This window comes from Marmota monax, unplaced genomic scaffold, assembly GCF_021218885.2.
Source record: "Marmota monax isolate L192 unplaced genomic scaffold, Marmota_monax_Labrador192_F-V1.1 WCK01_AAM20220418_F8-fsc00229, whole genome shotgun sequence".
Lineage (NCBI taxonomy): Eukaryota > Metazoa > Chordata > Mammalia > Rodentia > Sciuridae > Marmota > Marmota monax.
In genome coordinates, this window is record NW_026693707.1 from 1,761,346 (window position 1) to 1,783,627 (window position 22,282).

A 22,282-nucleotide genomic window follows, 5' to 3' on the forward strand; every position below is an offset into this window, starting at 1 on the left:
GCACTTCGTCTTCTCAGTGGGCACATTTTAACACTCTTGATAGACCCCGCGACTCATGTGGATACACTTCCCAAACAAAATTAGTTCTGAAATAAGTCAATTCAACGATACAATCTTAACACAATCCTAGGATTCTGAAAGTGACAACTGCAGGCATTCTGAGAAGTTTCTTTTCTTTCGTGAGGAACCCCTGGCTTATGCTGCCCTCTCTGGATCACTGGTGGTATGGGTTTTAAGAAATCCAGAGAAAGCAAAGAGATCCCCAAAAAATGGCAATTTGAATATTTTAGAATTGGGAGGAATTCAAAATTACCTCCTTGGCTTCCTATCTATCAATCTATGTATCTATCTATTTATTTACTTATTTAGTCAAGGGAGAAATTGAAATCGAGAAAGAGAAGTTTATTTGCTCAAGTCTTCACAGTAGTGAGTTCCAAGGAACGTGACAAGAACCTGTGTTTGCTGACTTCTACACACTATTCTTATTTGTTGACCTTGCCGGTCAGCACTAACAGACATGGGACTTCAGAACTCCCCTGAAAAAAGTGGAAACACCCATTTACTGAACTCACATATATATTTTTTCAAATCTGAAGCCTCTATAAGGAATGAGCCAAAAGAACACAATACATATACACTTTAATTAATAAACCAAAGAGAAGAACATTCAGGAGTCAGGGGTTCCTTAGCTACCAGAGAAAAAGTGGGTGTGGGCCTCTTTTTTTTTGAAAGGGAACAGAGAGAAAATTGTGTTGATACCTGAAGAGGATCATAGAGAGGAAGGAATGCTGAGATGCTGTCACACTTCACACAAGAGAGGTAAACAGGAGAGAAACAGAAACTATAGAACAAGAGACACCGAGGTTGGAAAACTGCTTCCACCCTCCATGCTCCTGAGATAGCCCAGCAGCAAAATCTCATCACCAGAGGGCCCGGCTCAGGCTCCTCTCTTGGGTACCAATCTAAGGGTGTCAGCAAAGCAAAGATAAGACCCCTCCATTCTCACCTTTTCCCTCTGACACCCCTCTGAGGGCAATATCTGGCATTCTGTTATAACCAGACCAGCTGATCAGTAACTCCAGACTCAGGGCTAAGTGTTCTACCAAGCAGCCTTGGAATTATTGATAGTACCAACAACAATAATGCAGCTAAGAATTGACTACAAGCCAAACAACAGCTCAAGGTATTTTCCATGTTTGACATCAGTTAATCCTCAGAAAATGCCGTGCAGTGGGCATGGTTATTGTCCTTGTCTTACAGTGGGAAACTTTTGCAGCCCTGAGAGGTTAGGCAACTTGCTAAGGTCACGTGGCTAGGAAGGGACAGAGAAAATCTCAGAGCCAAGATTATCTACCTGCAGAGCTCAAGCCCTTATCCTCTGGGTTTGATGGACTTTGTAAATTGTGGGAAGAGCCCACAGAAACCTTGCTCTGCAAAGATTTGTTCTGGAAACTGAATACAATAATAAGCAATCCATTTAGAATGAAACCCCAGTCAGCTGCCACCTATATGGGTACAGTTTTAGGGAAGGAGATCCTAATGCACATTGACATCAATGATTATTATGAGCACAACGGAAGCATCAGAAGGACATGAAGCATATGTTGTTTCCACTGAGCTTCAAAATGATTCTATGAGTTAAGTAAACTTGGAAAGAATGATTGAAAGAGGAAGAAACTGAAGTTCTGAGAGGTCCCAGGCCATGCCCAAGGTTGCACAGCTAATGATGATTGCTAGTAAATGACACAGCAATGACATCTGATTACAGATTCCACTTCTTTCCTTCTTTCCGAGCATGCAGGGCTCAACACACCTACCACCCGCATGTGGCATGCTCTTGCCAAGGGCATTTTTGTCTTTATTAATAGATTTATTCCCAGTGAGGAGAACAGAGGTCTTATCACTGAGGACCCATGGACCCTGCACCCCTGTGAAATCAGAACTTTCTCTAAGAGCCTGGAAGCCCCTCCCTGGATCAAAAATAGGGGGACATTTGTCCCTGCAGAGAGGTCACAGTCCAGCATTGGTCCGGCTCTGTGTTCTGTTTCAATGCCTCAAACTTAACTTCTTTTCCCCTCTGTGTTTGACTTGCCAGACATAACTCCTGAAGCTTGACAACTATCTTTGATCTTATTTGGCTGACCTTTCTGAAGGTGAGCTGCTAGATGCTAGAATCACATGGATTCAATTCCAACTTTATTAATAAAAAATACCATTTGTGCGGCGGATAGGATATAATGGGACTGTGAGAAGAATTGTGAGCATCCACTGTCTGTCCTTCTGCTTTATCCCCCGGAATGTCAGCCTACCAACCGATTCAAGTCTGTGAGCAGCACCGGGAATAAGAGATAAAACAGATCTGCTAATGCCTCGCGGAAGACGTGGACTTTGAAATCAACAGCATCCAATTTCTCGCTTCTAACGATGGCATTCGTGAGCAAACCTGAGCTCTACCTTGTTCTCTGCTCCCCTCTGTTCCTTATGCTGAGCTTGGACTGAGAAATGACAATTCCTCTTATAACTTCTTTATGCCCTTGATCAACTAAAGACCAAGAAAAGTATCTAGTTCCAACAGGGCTCCCTTTTATCTAATGAAACAATGCAGAATGGGGGAAACAGCTCTCATTTGGGAACCAGGAGAGTCTCACCCAAGGGGCTGGTCCCTCCTTCTCTTTGAGCTTTTCAAATACATTGGTGCCTCAGTTTCCTCCTCTGTAAAATAAGCAGACTGTACTGTACTTCCTTCTCAGAACTGCAGCTGGGATGGCTTAGAAAGAATCTCAGAGGAAATTTCTACACATACAGTTGCTTGGCCAATCTCATGGGGTTCTTATGTGGCAAGTCCTGGCTTCAGCAGAGTGATCTATATTTTCACAAAGCTCCCGTGACCCCACCCAAGGCCTGGTCTGATATTTATAGATTGCATGGACTCTAAGCGCTAGCTCCTCAGCCTCCTCCTCTTAACTCTAACTTCTCTTGCACTTCTTCTTTGAGGCCCCCCTGCCACAGTGCACAGCATTGAGGATTTCCTTGCAGACAGCTACACCCTCCCTAACCCTTGACAGCTTCCTCTGACCCTGTGCCCTCTGGATCCCATCTTGCTTTTGATATCTTCCTGTCTACCTCCTTACTGGCTTTTCTTACCCCACCACTTTCTCCCTAGTGTTCCTTCAACAGGGCAGGAGGAGAGGGGACCCTCCTCTGCACCTCTTCATCTCTCCCTTCACCTCCCAATATCTTTAGGTGACCCTGCAGGAGCTTCCCTCATCACCCCTTTGCTGATGACACAATGAAGTGTTTAAGGGGCCAGGTTCAAGAGCCCAAGAGACCCATAACTCAAACTCTGATACGTTCCTTAGTCTCTCCAAATGTTTCTTCTTCTTGGACAGAATACTAGACTCTTCCTCACAGGTCTAGACAATGCCTCAGAAGGACACCCTGTATCCAGAGCACTGAGCCCAGCCCTGGAACATAATAAGCACTCAATTAAGTGTAATTAGCAATAATTATATCTTTGAACCATCCCTCCTGAGGTCACACACAAGAAATCAGGGCAGACTGGCAAGTTCTTAGCATTTACTCTGTGCATCATCACAGTAAGTATTTTGATAAGGTAAGTACCAATGATGAAAGGTACCCCCCTCCACCCTGGCATCAGGAGTCAGCCCAGACCCACACTTCTAACTGCCCGCTAGCCATTTCTCAGAGGCATGTCAATCAATCGGAAGATCTTCCCCACAAAGTCCGCTCTTCCTCTGCACTTCCCTTACCAGTTAACCCATCCCACCAGCCCAATCTCCCAAGTGGCTTCCTTCTTTCTTTTGTGACCAAGTCCTCTGACTCCTGAGTCCTAAGTGATTGGTGCGTTCCTTCTCTACCATTGCTGCCACCAGCATTCGGGTCCAGACATTCCTCTCTTACTTGAAATACTCTAGGAGCCCACTGGGTAGCCTGCCTGCCTCCAGGCTTGCTCCTTTAACACATCTGCCACACTCCTGCCAGAGCATTTGTCCCCAAGACAGAGCTGGAAATGGCATTCCCTACTCAGAAGTCATGAACGGTTCCTCCGAAGGAATCTAGAATGAATGAAATCTAAATTCTTCAATCCGCCATTCAAGTCCCTAAGAATCTAGCCACAGCTTCCTGTCTCCGTTAGCTCAAATTGGACTTGAAACCATCTCCAGAGAGTTCACGCTCTTGTCAGTCTTCCCTGTGTTTGCTCAAGCTGGTCTCCCTGCCCTTAGGTGACCCTGCAGGAGCTTCCGTCATCCCCCATCAACGAAATGATCTCATCTTGGAAGAACCAATGCAAAGAACATTGAGTAAAACCATCCCTGACCTTGGCTCTCTTTTCCAAGATAGCATCCATCTCTCACTTCTTCCGGCCCCAGTGAACTTTTCACGTCTCTGTCTCAAAACATGAAGCCCCGTGAGAACTTGCTCCCCACACACCTGTCTCCGCCAGTAAAATGTCGAGCCCTTTCCCACCCCTTCCCACGGTCCAGAAGCTCCTGGTTTTTATGTCCTGTGCCACATACAGAGTAGCAAGTAAAGATCATGTTACCTTTTTCCATGTGTCTAAACCAAACGCCAGACTACAAGAGAAAGATAAGAAAGTTCCATCTCCAGCGACGGTTTTCCTCTGACAATCCTTTGACTCCATGGAGAGGCCAGCTTGCTTTGGACAGTGAAGCTTGTGCTAGCTTTCAAAGAACACACAATAATAGGAAAAAATGTTCCCCAAAGCATCCTTACCCCACTCTGCAATCATGCCTGTCCCTGGAACTAAAAATGACAAATAAATAAACAACCACAAGAAGCTACTGCCAAAAATCACAAGCAAAAAAAAAGAAAAATGTTACATTATCAGAGCTACACTATTGCTTCCAATTTTACTAGATTTACACTAAAGTTCTCATGTGCATTTGGGTGCATTAATGTTTTTTTTTTTTTAAGAGCTTAATGGTTATTAAACAGAGTAGCTGGGTTCATCCTGACAAACTCATACATGCATGGAAATAGATTTAAGTTCATGACCCCGCCTTTCCCTTCCCCTTTTCCCTTCCTCCTCCCGCTTCTCCTTCCTCTACTCTACTAGACTTTCTTTCATTCATCTATTAATTAGTGTTTAATTGGTTCTTTATGTAATCTTATCCTTCCTTCACCTTTTCCTTTCCTGTACTCTTAGCTTCTGCATATGAGAAAAAAAAACAACATTTGACCTTTGAGTTTCTGAGTATGGCTAATTTCACTTAGAATGATAATCTCCATTTCCATCCATTTACCAGAAAATGCCATAAATTCATTCTTTCTAATGAACTCCATGGTGTCTGTGTGTGTGTGTGTGTGTGTATCACAATTTCTTAATCCATTCATCTTTCGATGGGCATCTGGACTGACTCCATAATTTAGTTATTGTGAATTGTGCTGCTGTAAACGTTGATGTGGGGACTGGGGTAGTGGCTCAGTGGTAGATCGCTTGCCTAGCATGTATGAGGCACTGGATTTGATTCTCAGCACTGCATATAAATAAACAACAACAAAAAAAGGTCCATTGATAACTTAAAAAATATTTAAAAAACAAAACATTGATATGGCTGTGTCACTGTAGTTTGCCTCTTTTATATCTTTGGGGAAAGTACCCAGGAGTGAGATAGCTGGGTCATATGGGGGTTCCATCCCTAGTTTTTTAAGGAATCTCCAAACTGCTTTCCAGAGTGACTGTACTAATGTACATCCCACCAACAATGTACAAGTGTTCCTTTCTCCCCACAACCTCGCCAGCACTTATTGTTGTTTGTATTCTTGTTCCTTGCCGCTCTGACTAGAGCAAGATGGAATCTTGTTGTAGATTTGACTTGCATTTTTCAGGTGCATTAAATTTGAATTAGTCTACCATTTTGACTTCATGTTGGTGATTGGTATAATGATCCATTGAGAAGCTGAGAAAAAAGTGAATCCTAATACTTTAGGAGTGAATATAAAATTTCCTTGTCTCAAGGGAGCTCTGTTGAGAGATAACGCCTGCCAGTCCTGGGACAAAGGCTGTCCATGCACAAGATCAGGAGAGCTGGCTCTGGTGGCAGATCTCTTCCCAACTCATTGAAAGGCCTCTCTCAAATCACTGGTCTTCTTGGTGCCTCAGTTTCCCCAGTATTCCACACAACACTTCCCCCTACACCCACCTCTCACTCTAGGAGTTCACAGACTCATGATCAGTATCCCTGAATCCTGGCTATGAGTCCCAGCTTTGCTTCTGTCTAGCTGTGTGATCTTGGGTAAGTCACTGCATCTCTGAGCTCCATTTCTACGCAGTTAGAGAGTGGAGGTGAGGATGTCAGTCCTGGGTAGAGTTTCTCTTGATGCAGACCAAAGACTTTATAACTGGAGGGGAGGCCATTAAACTAGAAGATGTGGACACAGAGTGGCCTTATAACATGAAAAACATGAATCTGGAAGCCCTTGAATGGCAAGCTAGATCACGGCTCCTTTTCAGATAGAACTTGATTTTTCAAGTCTAAATTACAAAGTGGAACCTCTATAGATTGAACAAAACTGAGCATAGATTAAGAAAGACAAAACAATGAAGGGAGAGTAAAGACGTCTACCCGCAGCAATAAAGCCAGTAATGGCCAGTTCCGCAGAGCATCCTAAAAAGGAGTCAGTGGAAAACGTTCAGAATCTCACATTTACTCTTTTCATAGAGAATTACTACTATAAGATTTTTAAAGATTTTATAACTTCCTCAAGTTCATAATTTTGTCACTCAGGGGCTATTTCCCCAGTGTAATTAGTAATTTAAAAAATAATAAAAACGACAAAGTGTCTATGAATGTATCAGGAATAGCAAGTCAGTGGACATCGGATACTAACGTCCTCTTATTATCCTTCTGGATTAACCTAACAAGGAAGGTGTGTGAGGGGGACTAGCAGCAGAAATGTAAAGAAAGGACACAGGAATCCTTCATGATGACAGTCATTTACCAGCTAATGGTTATACACGCATGCATTTCCTCACCTAACCGTCTCTTAAAAGTCCTTTATTATTATCCTCATTGTACAGTTTGAGGAAACTGAGATTTCAGAAAGGACAGAGCAAGAAGGGGAACAAACAAAAATCACCACAAAATGGCGATGTACTCATGAGCATTCGGGTCCTCTTAAACCCCAGCCAAGGCCACCCAGAGACCAGGAGGAGGACTTGAAAGAAAGGACTGGAGATATTGAAGCCATTAAAGTGAGCCTGAGATACAATCAGCAGGGGACTTAATCCCAGTCCACTCTATTTCCTCTGGCTTTGGAGTCCATAAGTAATGGTGATCGAGGCTTTAGGGAACAATTTGGGACCACTGCACGTACTTCTGCTTCCCAGAAATAAATGAAATGAATCCTCTTAGAGGGTTAAGAGTTTGCATGCTCCTGCTAGACTTCTAAGAGGGAGAAAACAATCTTCGTAAGATCTTCATCAGAGTTTTCATTTGTGGGTGTTTGTGTTTGTAACTGAATTATGGTTTCTAACCATTCGGGAAACTGCAGAAATTTTGGAGAATCCCATGAAAGTTCTGAGCTTTTCCACAGAAAACAGTGTACACACAAACACATAAAAGTCTACATATAATTTCAGGGGATTTATGCTCCCCATCTCCACCCAAAGTTTATCCACAGACAATTCTCATTTAAGGACATAGTTTAAAATTGGACATAGTGGGCTGGGGTTGTGGCTCAGTGGTAAAGTGCTTGCCTAGCATGTGTGAGACACTGGGATAGGTCCTCAGCACAACATTAAAAAATAAAATAAAGTTATTTTTAAAAATGGACATAGTTTAAAATCCCTGAATCTGGGGTGTGACTCTCTCTCTCTCTCTCTCTCTCTCTCTCTCTCTCTCTCTCTCTCTCTGGCTATGTGATCTTCGGCAAGTGGCTCCACATCTCTGAGCTCCATTTCTAAGTATCCATAGAGTGGAGGGAAGAATTGCTACTCTGAGGAATGCTAAGGATTTAAACTAGCCCTCAACCATAGAAGCCTTACTATCCAAAACAAATTGTGAAGAAATGGGGAGGGAAGTAGAGACAATTAGCCAGGATGAGGACCCAGAGACGTGCAGTCCCTCTAAATTGGGTTAAAGCATTTTCACTAAAACAAAGAAGAACCCTTATTCTATAAGAGGCTCCAAAGGGGAGATCAGAAGGAAGCAGCATAGGATTGTCAGAGTAGCCTTAGAGTCGGAAAGACATGGGTTAAATAGAGGCTTGCCATCAACTGGACAAGTTATTCATCTTCGTGGACTCTAAAACAGAGGGGATAACTCTACCTACCTCATGGAATTCATGAAAAATAAGAGATAATACAAATAAAATGTACAGTGGGGAAAAAGGGCCTCAGAAAGTATTGGCTTCTTTAATAAATTCTCTTATCTTCTCCATTTCTTTACCTGTAAAATGAGGATCATAGCTGTACCTGCTGGATGATCACTGTGAGGTTTAAGTAAGAACATGGACATAAAAACTTTTCAATCATCACCTAATATACAGTGAAGTCCTCAATAGGTGGTGACTGCAGTTATACTGTGTTTCATTGTAATAAAAAAATGGGAAGAATAGGGTAATAAATGAAAAAAACATGACCTTTTATTTCAGACTGGAAGCCCAGGTAAGTCAAGTCATATTTAAAAACATGTAATCAGCTGGGCGTGGTGGCGCACGCATGTAATCCCAGAGGTCTGGGAGGCTGAGGCAGGAGGATCTCGAGTTCAAAGCCAGCCTCAGCAAAAGCCAGATGCTAAGCAACTCAGTGAGACCCCGTCTCTAAATAAAACACAAAATATTGCTGGGGATGTGGCTCAGTGGTTGAGTGCCCCTGAGTTCAATCCCTAGTACTCTTCCCCTCCCCCCCCAAAAAAGGCAATCAGAGCTAGACTTCCTGGTTCTAGTACCTGAAAACTATTAATATTGGGAAATTTAGATAAAACAGCTTTCTGAGCATCTGCTAAGAGCTATTAAATGAAGCAGCCCCTACATTTCAACCTGGACCCAGCCCATGAATGTGCTCAGTAAATTCCAGTTTCTTCCATCGACATTCAGTGTGATGAGTCTGACTGGCCTTATGGCAAGATCCTCTTAAGCTTCAACCTATGGATATTGAGCAAGGGCTCTCTCTGTAATAGGATTTGGTCCAGGAGGAGTGAAATTAATGTTATTAGAGATAGTATAGAAAATAAGAAAAGAGATTCTATGTTATTCCCTCATAATTCTGTGTAAAATAGTCTAATGTTTAAAATGGAATAGAGAATAGTAGTTTGGGGACACTATCCTGACCCTCCACTACCTTTCTAGTTGCTTCCTTCTCCTTTGCAAAAAGTAGTTCCCCAACTTCACTCCAACCCCTGAACAAAGAGGATTTGGATCTTGTCTCCCAGTTTCCCTCTAGCTATCAACTTCCATTCCAGATCTTCACACTGTATGAGTTGATGCAAGCCAAAGCTTCTCAACATCAGATCACATTCGCATTGCATCTTAATTTATAGTCTCATTGCAAAACTTCCCCCTGCTTCCACGTACTCCTGTCTACCCCTTCTGAGCCCTATGAGTGTTGTTACATTGCCTCATTTGAGTTAAGGGATGGCTGTTTTCTGATTGACATACATATAAAAAGATGCTCAAACTCCCTGTTAATCAAAACAGGAAAAGAACAAGATGACATGTTCTGAGAAGATTGAAAAAAATAAAATGGTCATATCAAGCATAGGGAGGATATGGGAAAGCAGATATTCTGAGGGTGGGAAAATAAATCAGCACAGCCTTTCTCAAGGACAATTTTGTAATAGCTGTTAAATTGAAAAGGGCACAATTTTTTTTTTTCAATCTAGCATTTTTACTGCTTCATCACCAAACCTACCTAGAGAAATGCTTGCATAATTGCTGAAGGAAGCATGCATATTCAAGGATGTTCACAGCAGCATCATTTATAATAGAAAAACTTTGGAGCAACTGAAATACCATTCAGTAGGCAATAGATATTATGAGTACCCATGGTATGACCTATTTTAGTGCAATTCAACATAATGATACTGGTCTCTACATGAACTGAAAAAATAAGTGGTCCAATATACATCATTAAGTAAATAATGATATTTACTCAAATATCATATGCATCATATAACATGCAGTACCTTATTGTATATGATATGATGGCTTAAAACACACACACATCACAGATAAGGGAATGAAAAAAAGATCTGGAATGACCATCTTCAATTAATAGTGATTATCTTGGGGGGTGAAGAGGCTGGGATTGGGGACAATGAATCAAGGAGAATTTCATTTCTGTCTTTATGTGCATTAGTATAATGTTTGTGTGATTTAAAATAAATAAGTAATGGTTTGACAAATGAGCTATGATTTTCCTACCACTATTCCTGGCTTCAAGTCTGAAGTTGCTAAAGAAGATGGTGGAGTTCAACAGAGGGGCTTTGGAAATGAGCAGGGGAGGGCAGAAGCCACCCCACCCCCAGGCTTGTGACAGGTTTCACTTTGATCCCAGTTCACAAGAGGATGTGGAATAGGCCCCAATGGATCAGAATCAGCAGAATCCTAAGACATGCAGTCATGTGGCAGATTGTTCCCATAGCCAAAGACAAACCAATCACAAGCACACTGCTCCCTCACCTGGTTGAAGAGGAGTCACTGAATCGCCAGTTTCCCCTGAGTCACTCTCTCTCCGTGTCCCCTGGGATGTAGTCCTAAGAACCTGAGTTTCAGACCCTTTGGAAGAACAAAGGGAGAAGACTAAACAAACATCCCACTGAGTTTCAACAAAGAAAACTAAAGTCCTTGGAATTAGGATGAGAAAGAAGAGTACCTCATACTAGAGAGGCCACCTGCTACCTTTAGCGAACCACAAAGGCTGCTCTCAAGCCAGCTTGTCCCAGGTGGACTTCAGGGCACAAATGCCTCAAGGCCTCAAGGTTATCTGTAGTCTTCTGTTTCAATAGTTTTTTTTTTTTTTTTTTTTTTTTTTTTTTTTTTTTAGTACCAGGGATTAACCACTGATCCACATTCCCAGGCCTTTTTATTTTTTGTTCTGCAACAGGGTCTCACTAAGTTGCTTAGGACCTCACAAAGTTGCTGAGACTGGCCTCGAACTTGCGATCCTCCTGCCTCAACCTTCAGAGTTGCTGGGATTACAGGCCTAGGCCACCATGCCCAGCCTCCGCATCACCTTTACTCAGTGTTTCTCCCTAATCCAAGAGGGGAGGAAAGATACAGTGAGGGTCCGCTCACCTTTGGCCGTAGACGAGGCAGTGTCTGCAGAGGTTGCCTTGATGCTTCTCCAAGACGCGCTGGAACCACGAAAAGTTGCTGATTCTGGGAGAGAAAAAAGTTTGATAAAAGGCAGTTAAAAAATAACAGTGTGAATGGTACTTGCGGTAGGTGGTAGTATTCAGAGATGGGGAGGAGCCAGGGAAGTGCCTGGAGAGGGAATTGGGGAGAGGTGGGAGGGGTCTGAGAGGGCCCTGGTGGGGCAAGGGAGGGGCCTGGGAGGGGGGTTAGGAGGGGCCAAGACATACAAGCCCTCCCCCTTTTTTTTTTTTTTTAAACAGTCAGCTTTGTGGTTTCTCTATACGTCCAGCTTTCCTGAAAGATGGTAGGTAATTTTGAGACTCAAGGAAAAGAAACTAAGATGTTTTAAGATGATTATTTTAAAGCTTAAAGGAATTTGAAAAAAAAAATGCAAAATGGATTAATAATTTAGAGTTTATGGATTTCGATGACGACTCAGAGAATCATAGAATCAGCCAATTCAATATTGGAAAGCCACTGGAATTATCTGAGCCTGACTGAGCCTGCTAAATGCTGCCTGGTGGTTGTCTTCCGGTTCACTTACCTCAGAATCAGGGTTGAAATGTGGAGGAAGCTTAAACAAACCCCACCAAGCAATGGAGCTAGTCACTTTGAGAGGTACAAAGGAGCGGAGTCAAGAAAAATTCAGGGGAAATATAGAGAAACCAGGATAGAACTAGTTGACCTATTTTAAAAACATTTCCTCAACCAATCTCTAAAGACCAGGCAGAGACTTCACCCCAAAAGGAGAGCGCTGGAGTCTGACCCCAAATAACCTTTCCTGGTTCTTTAGGAAGCAAGACTCCTGGGAGGTCAAAGGGAGAACCCAGGAAGCTGACTTGTCAAAAAACACAAAGGAAAAGAAACAGAAAAGGGGGAAAAAATGGAACAATAAAGGAACAGTTTAGTGAAATAATATCCACACACACAAGTGCTCTATGCTTGATGGCTGCATCTCACCCCCCCATTCATATTCATGTTGACATGACAACCCTCAGTACTGCAGAATATGACTGCATTTTGAGTTAAGCCCTTGAAGTGGTAATTAAGGCCAAAGGAGATCATATGGATGGAACCTAATCCAATACGACTGGTCTCACAGAAGGACAGACAGAGGAAAGACCATGTGAGGACTCAGGGAAAAGACAAGCATCTACAAACCAAAGAGGACTGACGGGAAACCAACCCTGCTGACACCTGAGCCTTGGACTCCGAGATCACAGAGCTGTGAGTAAATGTGTTCTCCTGTTTAAGACACTGGCACGTGGTATCCGTGATGACAGGCCTTGAACACAAATACAAACACATGCATGCACACCCCCACAAAGACCCAAGAGAAGGTTCTTGGGCTGCCCCAGTGAGAACCTTATTCTAAGGAAATCAGGGCACCTCTCACCAGCGGAAGGGAACAGGGGCCCAGTTCTGCCATCTACCTGTGGTGAGGACAGGCCCTTCCGTAGAAGGCCCGGTGGTCAGAAGACTCGTGGCCACCTCCGGGAGGGAGGTCATTGTTGTCAGGGGGCATGTGGTGGACGTTGTGAAGCCCGAGGTGGCCTTTGTCTGAAGCGGTGTTCTCGTTGTGAGGTCAGGGGTCGTCACGGCTGTTGTTGGAAGCACCACTGTGGTTGTCGTCATGTGAGGGGTGGTGGTTGGGGGCAAGGTGGTCATTTTCCTGGTGGTTGTTGGGGCTGTAACCAATACAAGACGTGTCTGGCACCAAGCAGAGATGGAGGAAAGGAAATGACACAAATGTATCGGGGGCCTGTCCATTTCTCTCCACTTCTATCGCCCTCACCAGGTCTACGGGCCTGGGCCACTGGAATGCTCACTAATGTTGGGTTTCTCCATTCCTTTCCCTTCCAATCTATTCTTTACATACTGGCTACAGTCATCTTTCTAAGTGACAGATCTAATCATGCCTGTCCCTGCTTAGAACGTAGGTAGGGTCCTATGTGACCAAAAACTTAGCCCCATGCTTTGGTCTGCCCAGGCTCCAATCGCATGGCTCCAGCCTCCTCTTCTCACTTTTTCCAGCCATCGGGCCTTTCTTCAGATCTTTGAACACATCACTGACTTTCGAGCCATAGGAACTTTTGTGTGTGCTGAATCCTGTTCTGTCCTTGTTACTATCTATGCACTAGGCTGACTCCTCCTTCAAAGGAGGGCTCAGGGGAGGCTGAGGCAGGAGGATCATGAGTTCAAAGCCAGCCTCAGTAACTTAGCAATGTCCTAAGCAACTCAGTGAGACCGCGTCTCCAACTAAAATACAAAACAGGGCAGGGGATGTGGCTCAGTGGTCAAGTGCCCCTGAGTTCAATCCCCGGTACCCCATCCCAAATAAAAGGAGGGCTCAACTAAAAGGTCCCTTCTGTGGAGATGACATCCAGATTCTGCAATAACTACTCTAGGACTGTCTGTATTGTGTTCTCCTACTTCACCTCCACAGCATTTGTGGCATTTCAGAAATGCTATAAATTTAATTACTTGGTTATTATTGTTTGTTTGATTATTATTGTTCAAGATCTACTTCTACTAGACTGTAAGCATCAGGAGGAAATCCCAGCATTTGTCTTGTTCTCCTTTGTGAATCTGATACCCCTCACAGTGCCTGGCACATCATAGGTACTCCAAAAGCATTTCATGAATGCATGAATGAACTAATGCATCCAAAATGCACCCAAAGTGTGCAACTTTTGATGAGAATGTAGTTTACTTCAGATATCAAAGATTGGTTCATGCCAACATTATGCATTCCATAAGCATCTAAATTTGAGTTCATTATCTATAGTTTATTCTATGCATCTCATCTTCTCTAGAATATGTCAAATTTCCCTAGACTTTAATGAAGCAAAAAGACACTATTTGTTCCAAATGAACTTGGAAGTGACCCTGGAGAGTATGAAAGTCAATTACTATTTTATAAAATAATAGCTAGTTATACCAGACAAGACAAGAGAAGACTTGGGTCAGAGTCATTTAACTTCAACAAAATTCATTTTCTTCTGCAAAATTAGAATACCCTCAATCTCATAAAAGAAAAATATATCGATATGTATGAAAGTTTTCTAATTTAAAGCATTCTTTTTAGTTGTTCTCAAATTTTAGAGTGTTTCATAGTCAATGGAGAGATTCAAGAATATAGATATCCACAGTGTGAAGGTTCCTTAAAAGAGCAGGCATGGAACCACCATATGATTCAGCCATACCACTCCTCTGTATCTATCCTAAAGAATTATAGCCATCATACTATGGTGATCCATGCATACTCATGTTTATAGCAGCACAATTCACAATGGCCAAACTGTGGAACCAGCCTAAGTATCTATCAACGGATGTCTGGATAAAGAAAACGTAGCATATATACACAGTAGAATTTTATTCAGCCATAAAGATGAATGAAATTATGTTATTTGCAAGAAAATGAATGGAACTTGAGACCATTATGTTAAGTCAAATGAGTCAAAGAAGGTCGAGAGTCATATAGTTTCTCTCAAATGTGGAGGCTAGAGAGGAAAAAGGGGGGGGGGGAGTGTGTGCAGGGAGGTCTCATTAAAATAAAAGGAAGATCAGTAGACGAAAAGGACCAGTGAGTGGGAAAAGGGGAAAGAAGGGGAAAGTGCTGGGGAGTGGTACTGGCCAAACTGCATTGTTATATTGTGTGCATGTAGGAATACGTAACAACAAATCCCATCATTGTGTATAGCTATAATGTACCAGTTAAAAATGTGGGGGAAAAATAAGATAGATATCCAGATCCTGCCTTCCAAGGCACAGATCTGTTAGGAATAGAGCCCAAGAATCTTCCAGTTGATGTGGATGCAGGCATAATACACACCTCACTTTGAGAATCTACATGGTGGGCAAGCACTGAAGTGGGTTATTGATAGCATAATTTAACCAGAGGCTCTAAACAGCCTGTTCTACACAGCTCAGATCTTTAGGAGTCCCCTGCTTTCCAAATTGTATCAGAAGCCACTGATGGCAACAGAAAAAATATATGCCTAAAAACTACTCTGTCTACAGATCCCCAGCCCTTTTCCCTCTTTCCAAAGTCACAAACCATTTGCTAATAGGCTAAAGCTTACTCGTGAACACATTTTATTTAGTTCACATGGTATGTATTTAATTATTATTTGGAAAAATTATGGAAAAAAAATATGCAAAAATCAATACAGTCCATATAAAAATTGGGAGATCTGAAAACACTGTGCCCAAATTTCTGTTAGCAGACAACCCCCTAAATAAGCAGCAGCTGCCCTCTTCAGTTTGACCCTGCAATTAATTCTTTCTCTTCTGTCTCCCCACCTTCAACCTCATTCATTTCTGAGGCTGTCTTGTCAAACTTGGTTTGAGTTTCCTTTCCTGCTTCATATCATCGCTTAGCACATCAAGTCTAATCTTTCCAATTATCATCTAGACAAATACAGCCTCTTCACTACCACCAGTGAATCTATCACCCATGGTTATGTCTTAGATATGAGATGTCCCCAAAAGCTCATGTGTAGGATGCAAGAATGTTCAGAGGTGAAATTATTAAGATTATGAGAGTTGCGACTTAATCTGTGGATTTCTCCATTGATTTGGATTAACTAGATGGTAATGGTGGTCAGGTAGGGTATGGATGGAGGAACTAGGTCACTGAGGGTGTTCCTTTAGGGTTGGTGTTTTGTCCCTGCTGAGCTGAGCACTCTCCCCTCTACCCTTTCCTGGTGCCATGTCCTGACTGCTTCCCTCCACCAGGCCTTTCTGCCACGATGTTCTGCTAACCTCAGGCCCAGAACAACGAGTTAGCTAAGCATGGACTGAACCTCTGAAACCATGAACCCAAAGTAATTTTTCCTCCTCTAAGTTGTTCTTGTGGATATATTGGTCACAGTTATACCAATCTCACCATACACCCATTAGTCACTGAATTTCCCCTTCCCCAGAAACAAGCCCGTCTGCATGTGCTCACCTCTATTCAGCACCAAGCGAATGTGCTTCTTCACGTCATTGAACCAGCCTGGCACCTCTATGCGGCAGCAGTACACCCCGCTGTCCTCTTCATTGGTGTTGGAGATGGTCAAGGAAACATGACCTCTCTGGATGTTCCCCAGAAGCCTATATTTTTCAGACACACTAGAGAGTACTCTAGATCCGTCCGTGTGGAGAAGCGCCTGGCTGCATTTGGAATTGGGACAGTGGCCTTTGCCCCAGCACATGCTGTTTCTGTCCTGAGACCAGGACAAATATAAACAGGGCAAAGTCACTGACTGACCCAAAAACGATGTCACGGTATCCTCTGATGCAGTTGGTACTGCAAGAGAAAAATGAAAACATTAAGCCGCACATGACTCAAATCTCTCAGACATGCAACACAGCTTTCCTGCAAACAGATGCTTCCAGGAAGATGCAAAGAATTATAGTCTGTGTTTTTGTTTATTGTTTTGTTTTGTTTTTGCAGTTCTGGGGATTCAACACAGGGTACTCTACCACTGCCAGCCATTTTTATCTTTATTTTTTATTTCGAGAGAGGGTCTTGCTAAATCACTAAGGTTGGCCTTGAACTTGCCATCTTCCTGTCTCAACCTTGAAAGCAGCTGTAATTATAGGCCTGCACTAGTGTGCCCAGCAGGTTTCTTTAGCATAAAATTTTGATGTGCCCTTCAGCACCCGGGAGCTCCTAACTCCACACACTTTCACCCTCAGTAGAGATGGTCGACCACCTGAGTCTATAAACTAATCTTGGCAGTGAGAGCTTTCTACTGATTTAAACACTCTGATCTTGACTACCATTCAATAAACCAATAAATTCTCAAATCAAAGCTCAGACCCTGTAATCCAATTCCACTATCTTATGCAAACTAATCCAAAACCTCAATAAGCCAATATCATGTACTACTGATTCAAATGCCTCAAATGGGTCTCCCAACCCAGAGTGCACCATGACCGGAAAATGAGCTGTTAAACTATATTCCATTATCCTTCTCGCCTCTCAGTATTGGAAATGGAAATTGCTTCTCTAGACTATTTCTTTAATGTTACAGAATATGAAGTTAAGAGGAATTCATAGATGTTTACACATTCATTTTTAATAGATAAATAATAAGAGTGTTCATTTAGGGAGTATATATGATGTTTTGATCTATGTATATACAGTAGAAAGTTTCAGTCAAGCTAATTAACATGTTCATCACTTCACCAATGTATCTTTTTTTTTGTGGTGAGAACATTAAGTCCTTCAGCAAGTTTGAAATATACATTATTATTTTTAACTGGGAAAACCATGCAGTGCAATAGATCACTAAAACTTATTGTCCCAGTCTAACTAAATTTTAGACCTTTTAATCAATATCTCTCCTTTCCCCATCTTCCCTTCTATTCTGTTGCTAGATTTCACCTGTAAGTGAGATCATACAGTATTTGGCTTCTTGTGCCAAGCTTATCTCACTTAGTGCTTCTTAAATATTAGAGCTAGAAAGGGCCACAGAATTATCTAAAAGGGTAGCTGTCTGCTGGGAAGTGATATTGGCCAAATTATATTGTTATATTGTGTGCATGTAGGAATATGTAACAACAAATCCCATCATTATGTACAATAAATGCACCAATAAAATGTGAAAAGAAAATAAAATGGCAGCTGTGACATATAAAAATTCTGGAGGTTTGCATTTACCATGGAAGCTATGTGAGATGGAATGGTACACTGTTTCTAAAATGGAACATCAGTATTTCCTAACCTTGGTTCTCATGGGCATGACCTGGGGACCTTGTTAAAAATACATAAATTAATTGCTGAAATCAGAGTCAGCCTCCCCGAGGCCAAGGCCTATGGATGGGTACATTAATCAGGTTCTGAGGGTTATTCTGCTGCAGTTGGCTGTTCAGCCAGTATTTGAGAACCACCAGGCAAGTTCTTCTATGATTACCTCCATCTCTGGGAATCCATGAAACATTTTCACTACTGCACATGTCAAACCCATTGGTTCAATTGACCATGATCAATTTTTCTAAAACCCATACCCTTGCTAGATGCTATTGAAGTGATAGCTCAAGAGGATATATCTCTCAAAACCTTAAAATAACATCCTGTACCTTTTCCAGTATCTGGATTTCTGCTAATTATTTTCTCCAAGGTACCCTCCCATGGGACTCTCTATTCACTAACTCAAGGAGCTGATTGGCTGAGTTGTGTAACATGGTAAGTAGAGTCATGTTCCTCCTGTCTCAGGAACATCCAGGTCTTCCTCCTTAGGAGATGGTGATCCTGAAGCCCAAGAGTTCCCCCAGGTGGTAAGTAAAACTATGTGCTTCCTGAACTTTCCACAGTTGGCTCTTAACAATGGAAGCGCATTCCAAGTTTGGACCAGCTTTCAATCTTCCTTGATTCAGTCTCTTCACTTTTCCACAGTGGAAAGGCTTTGCAGATTATGTAGATGTACTGGGAAGTCCTTTTATCCCCATAAAACCAGGAAAAATCTAAGAAGTACATTGTCCTCACTCCCCACAGTGTTAGCAATGTAGAACACACACACCTGAACTGAATAACCACTGAATTATGAATTTGTTCCTATGACTATTTGGTAAATGAATTTAAAAATATGCTGGGCACCCTGGTGCACACCTGTAATCCCAGCAGCTTGGGAGTCTGAGGCAGGAGGATCACAAATTCAAAGCCAACCTCAGCAACTTAGTGAGGTACTTAGCAATTCAGGGAGACCCTGTCTCTAAATAAAATATAAAAAAAGGAAAGGAATGTGGCTCAGTGGTTAAGCACCCCTGGGTTCAATCCTCAGTACTAAATATATACATATATATATACATATATATATTATATATTATATATTATATATTCTACTGGCGATTCTTTTATTTTTCTAAACATTATGATATTAAAGGAGGCATCCTATTACATAATAGCAAAAGACCCAATAGAAAAACTGGCAAAGATGGGAGAAAATTGGAGCAACCAATTAATTTTACCCATTATACTGGCAAAAATTTAGAACATATAAAATCAACTCTTGGCCAGCGTATGAGTAAACAGGGCTCCCAGACACTACTGGGGGAATGAAGGGAAGGACTCAGCCTTCTACAGCAAACTGGAATAAAATGAGGGTGTGAACTGGCAGAGCTATACTGTGGGGCACACTGGTAGTTTCTATTAATATTCAATACACACAAGTCCTAGCTATGCTGGACAGTTTCATATTTGTTATGCACCCTCGAGAAACATGTATGCATAAGGATGCTTATTGGCAAATCAGTTTTTTTTTGTTTTTTTGGGTTTTTTTTTTTTGCAGTCTGTGAATGCGATGGACAGTGTCTGTGTGTGGAATGGCTGAATGGCAGCATTCTTAGATTGCAGGAAGTCTAAGTAGATTAATAGTGTTAGAAAGTCCTATATGAATTGCATGAAAATTTCAAGCTATTTTAATGTATGGAAAGGGCCAATTTCAAAAGAAGACATAAAATATAAAACATTTTCAATAAATAAATGGAACAGTTTGCATTTCTTATGGGCTGAGATATAGAGAAGTCTGTGGTGGGACAGACCAAACTCATGACATCAATTACCTCCACAGTGACAGGGAAAGGACTGGAACCGGGCGTACTGATCAGAAGGGATTTTGGCTCTACAATATTTTTAGTTTTCCAGTAAGGGAGTTTCTATATTACTCATCTGATTAAAAATCAATATTTGAAAAAAGGAAGCATTCTGTGAGGTGTGGTAGAAAATACCCTTCAGCGTCACGCTGTAACCTCATCTGCCACTTACGGCTTTTGCCTTCTTGCAGAAAAGCCACAGTGATCATCATCATAAGACAAAGAGGAGGGGCTGGGGCTGGGGCTCAGTGGTAGAGCACTCACCTAGCACGTGCGAGGCACTGGGTTCGAGCCTCAGCTCCACATAAGAATAAATAAGTAAAATAAAGGTACTGTGTCCAATTACAACTAAAAAAAAAGACAAAGAGGAGGTACTCACCTTAGGAAGATGTCTAAGGTTCACATGACATGAAGTATCAAATGTCATGTGAAAATAATTAAGTACAAGTAGAAGTAACCAAGCACCTTGGGATTTGGAAACGGGACAAGAATTTTTCCTTCAGCTGTAAAAGTATCCTGATAAGGAAATACTGGAATCAAATCAGTTTCCCCTCTGTGGAATTACTAGGGTGGGTATAACCAAGGTTCTGGGGCCAGCTAGGTTTCTTCTTCAGTTGATGTCCCTCTCCCAATCCAGGGCTTGGTTTCACCATTTACAGAGTGCAGGGTTTCATTAGGTACCCCTTAGGTGCACATCCAGTTTTGATCCTTGGTAATTCTGTGGAGTCACTCTCCTCTAAGTTGACCATTTTAGAAAAGGCATGTTTTTAAAAAAATATGATTTACCAGGTGCTGTTTCCTTCAAGCAAGATGGGAGAAGCCCATTCTTGACCTATCTGAAGCAGGACATGTGGACATCACTCCAGCAAATTTCAACATAACAAAACTCTCCAAACTTCAAGCTACCAGGGCAATATAAAGACAAGTAAAAAATAGTGATAGTCAGACGATCATTTTCTTACATTAAAAAAGGGAGTGCTCACACACCAAACCCAATATGACATGTCAAAGTGACAGAGACTTCATTAGACTATTCTTTGACAGTCTATTATGCATCAACCATGGAACCAGGTCCTGGGATACAAGAAATAAATCAACCTGTCCTGCCCTCTCTGAGCCTACAAAGCGTCTGCACCAGAGGCCGTGAAGAGAGCAGTTACTTTGGGTGACAAGTTCTCTGATGCAGGAATTCCTGTAGTTGGAGGAGAACTCAGCAGAAGCACCTAGACCAGAACTCAGGCTACAGGGTGGACAGGAAAAGGCTGACTAGTGGAGACCAGAGGTTGCTTGGAGTTGCTTAGAGAGGAAAGAAAGAGACAGAAAGAATAGCACAATGTGGTCTTGAGGGAGAGAGGGAACACAGTGAGAGAACACTGTAGGAGAGAACACCTTTGTTCCTTGGAACAAAGGTGTTCTCTCCTACAGGACGTATTTAAAATTCATACTCGAATAAACACAGACTTTCAAAACAGCAGGGCCATTTGATATTGTCTAATCCTGGAATCCATAGATAGTCAGAGGTCTCACTTGGGTCCCTCACTTCAGACATGGAAGAGGCAGAGCAATTCAGTGTCAATGCTAGTGACTGGGAAGCAACCTTAGCTCAGGCAAGTGTCTGCAGAAAACCCCAGGGTGCAAAGGGTGTGTCACTGGCCAAAGCTAAGTGGTGCATTACATCATTCAAAACCTGGAAACAATGTGCAGGAAAGAAACCTCACCTTGAAGCCCTGTCCCCAGCAAATCAAAACAAAACAAAAAGCAAACAACACTCCCATAATAAAGAGAATAATAAGAATTATAGCAAGGGTTCTTATCAGAACAAATTGCTCTGACTCTGACTGTGATACATAGCTCCTGCAGGTGACAGTTCTTATCCCCATTCACCTCTGTCTTCTCTTAAATTGTCATTTTCAACATAAGCACAAGTTACCCTAACCCGAAAGCTCCCAAATCAATCTCATGGTGAACACCTGGGTAACATGAGCCCTTATAGGGGAAGATTCCAGAACACTTACCCAGATAAATCCACCCGAACTGCATCACCAGCCAGAGAAGGAGAGGCCCTTGGGACATTTTGACAGGAGTCTGTCTGTCTGTCTGTCTGTTCAAGACCCATTTCTTATACCACGCTTACTGCTGACAGGGTGGGACATTTCAGTTTCAGTTCTCTCTTTGTCTCATTATCTTCCCTTTCCCCCATCCTGAATAGCCTCCCTCAATTTGGGATCTTCGATAAAATGTGCTGAGCACTTTTGTCCTGGTGATAAGTGTGTGTGCACAATTGTCTGGAGTGATGGTAGGGGTGTACATGTGCCTCTGTCCACGCTTGTCAGGGAATCTCCTATGTGTGCATGAA

At 42.3% G+C, this 22,282-nt stretch overlaps 1 protein-coding gene across 2 annotated transcripts in view; it reads right to left on the reverse strand.

Annotated features, from left to right (window-relative positions):
• Positions 1-22,066, reverse strand: part of Timd4 (T cell immunoglobulin and mucin domain containing 4) — a 34,143-nt gene extending 12,077 nt beyond the window's left edge. Inside the window, exons 1-5 of one of the 2 annotated variants that reach the window (XM_046459950.2) lie at positions 21,942-22,066; positions 16,295-16,636; positions 12,774-13,028; positions 11,281-11,364; positions 10,666-10,761 (exon numbers count right to left, since the gene is read on the reverse strand). In XM_046459950.2, the coding sequence (XP_046315906.1) occupies positions 10,666-10,761; positions 11,281-11,364; positions 12,774-13,028; positions 16,295-16,636; positions 21,942-21,999 (835 nt within the window). In that variant the 5' untranslated portion in view covers positions 22,000-22,066. Of the gene's footprint in view, positions 1-10,665; positions 10,762-11,280; positions 11,365-12,773; positions 13,029-16,294; positions 16,637-20,190; positions 20,369-21,941 lie in introns of those variants that run through there. The other variant, XM_058584192.1, reaches the window with a different exon arrangement.
• Positions 22,067-22,282: the final 216 nt, after the last annotated feature.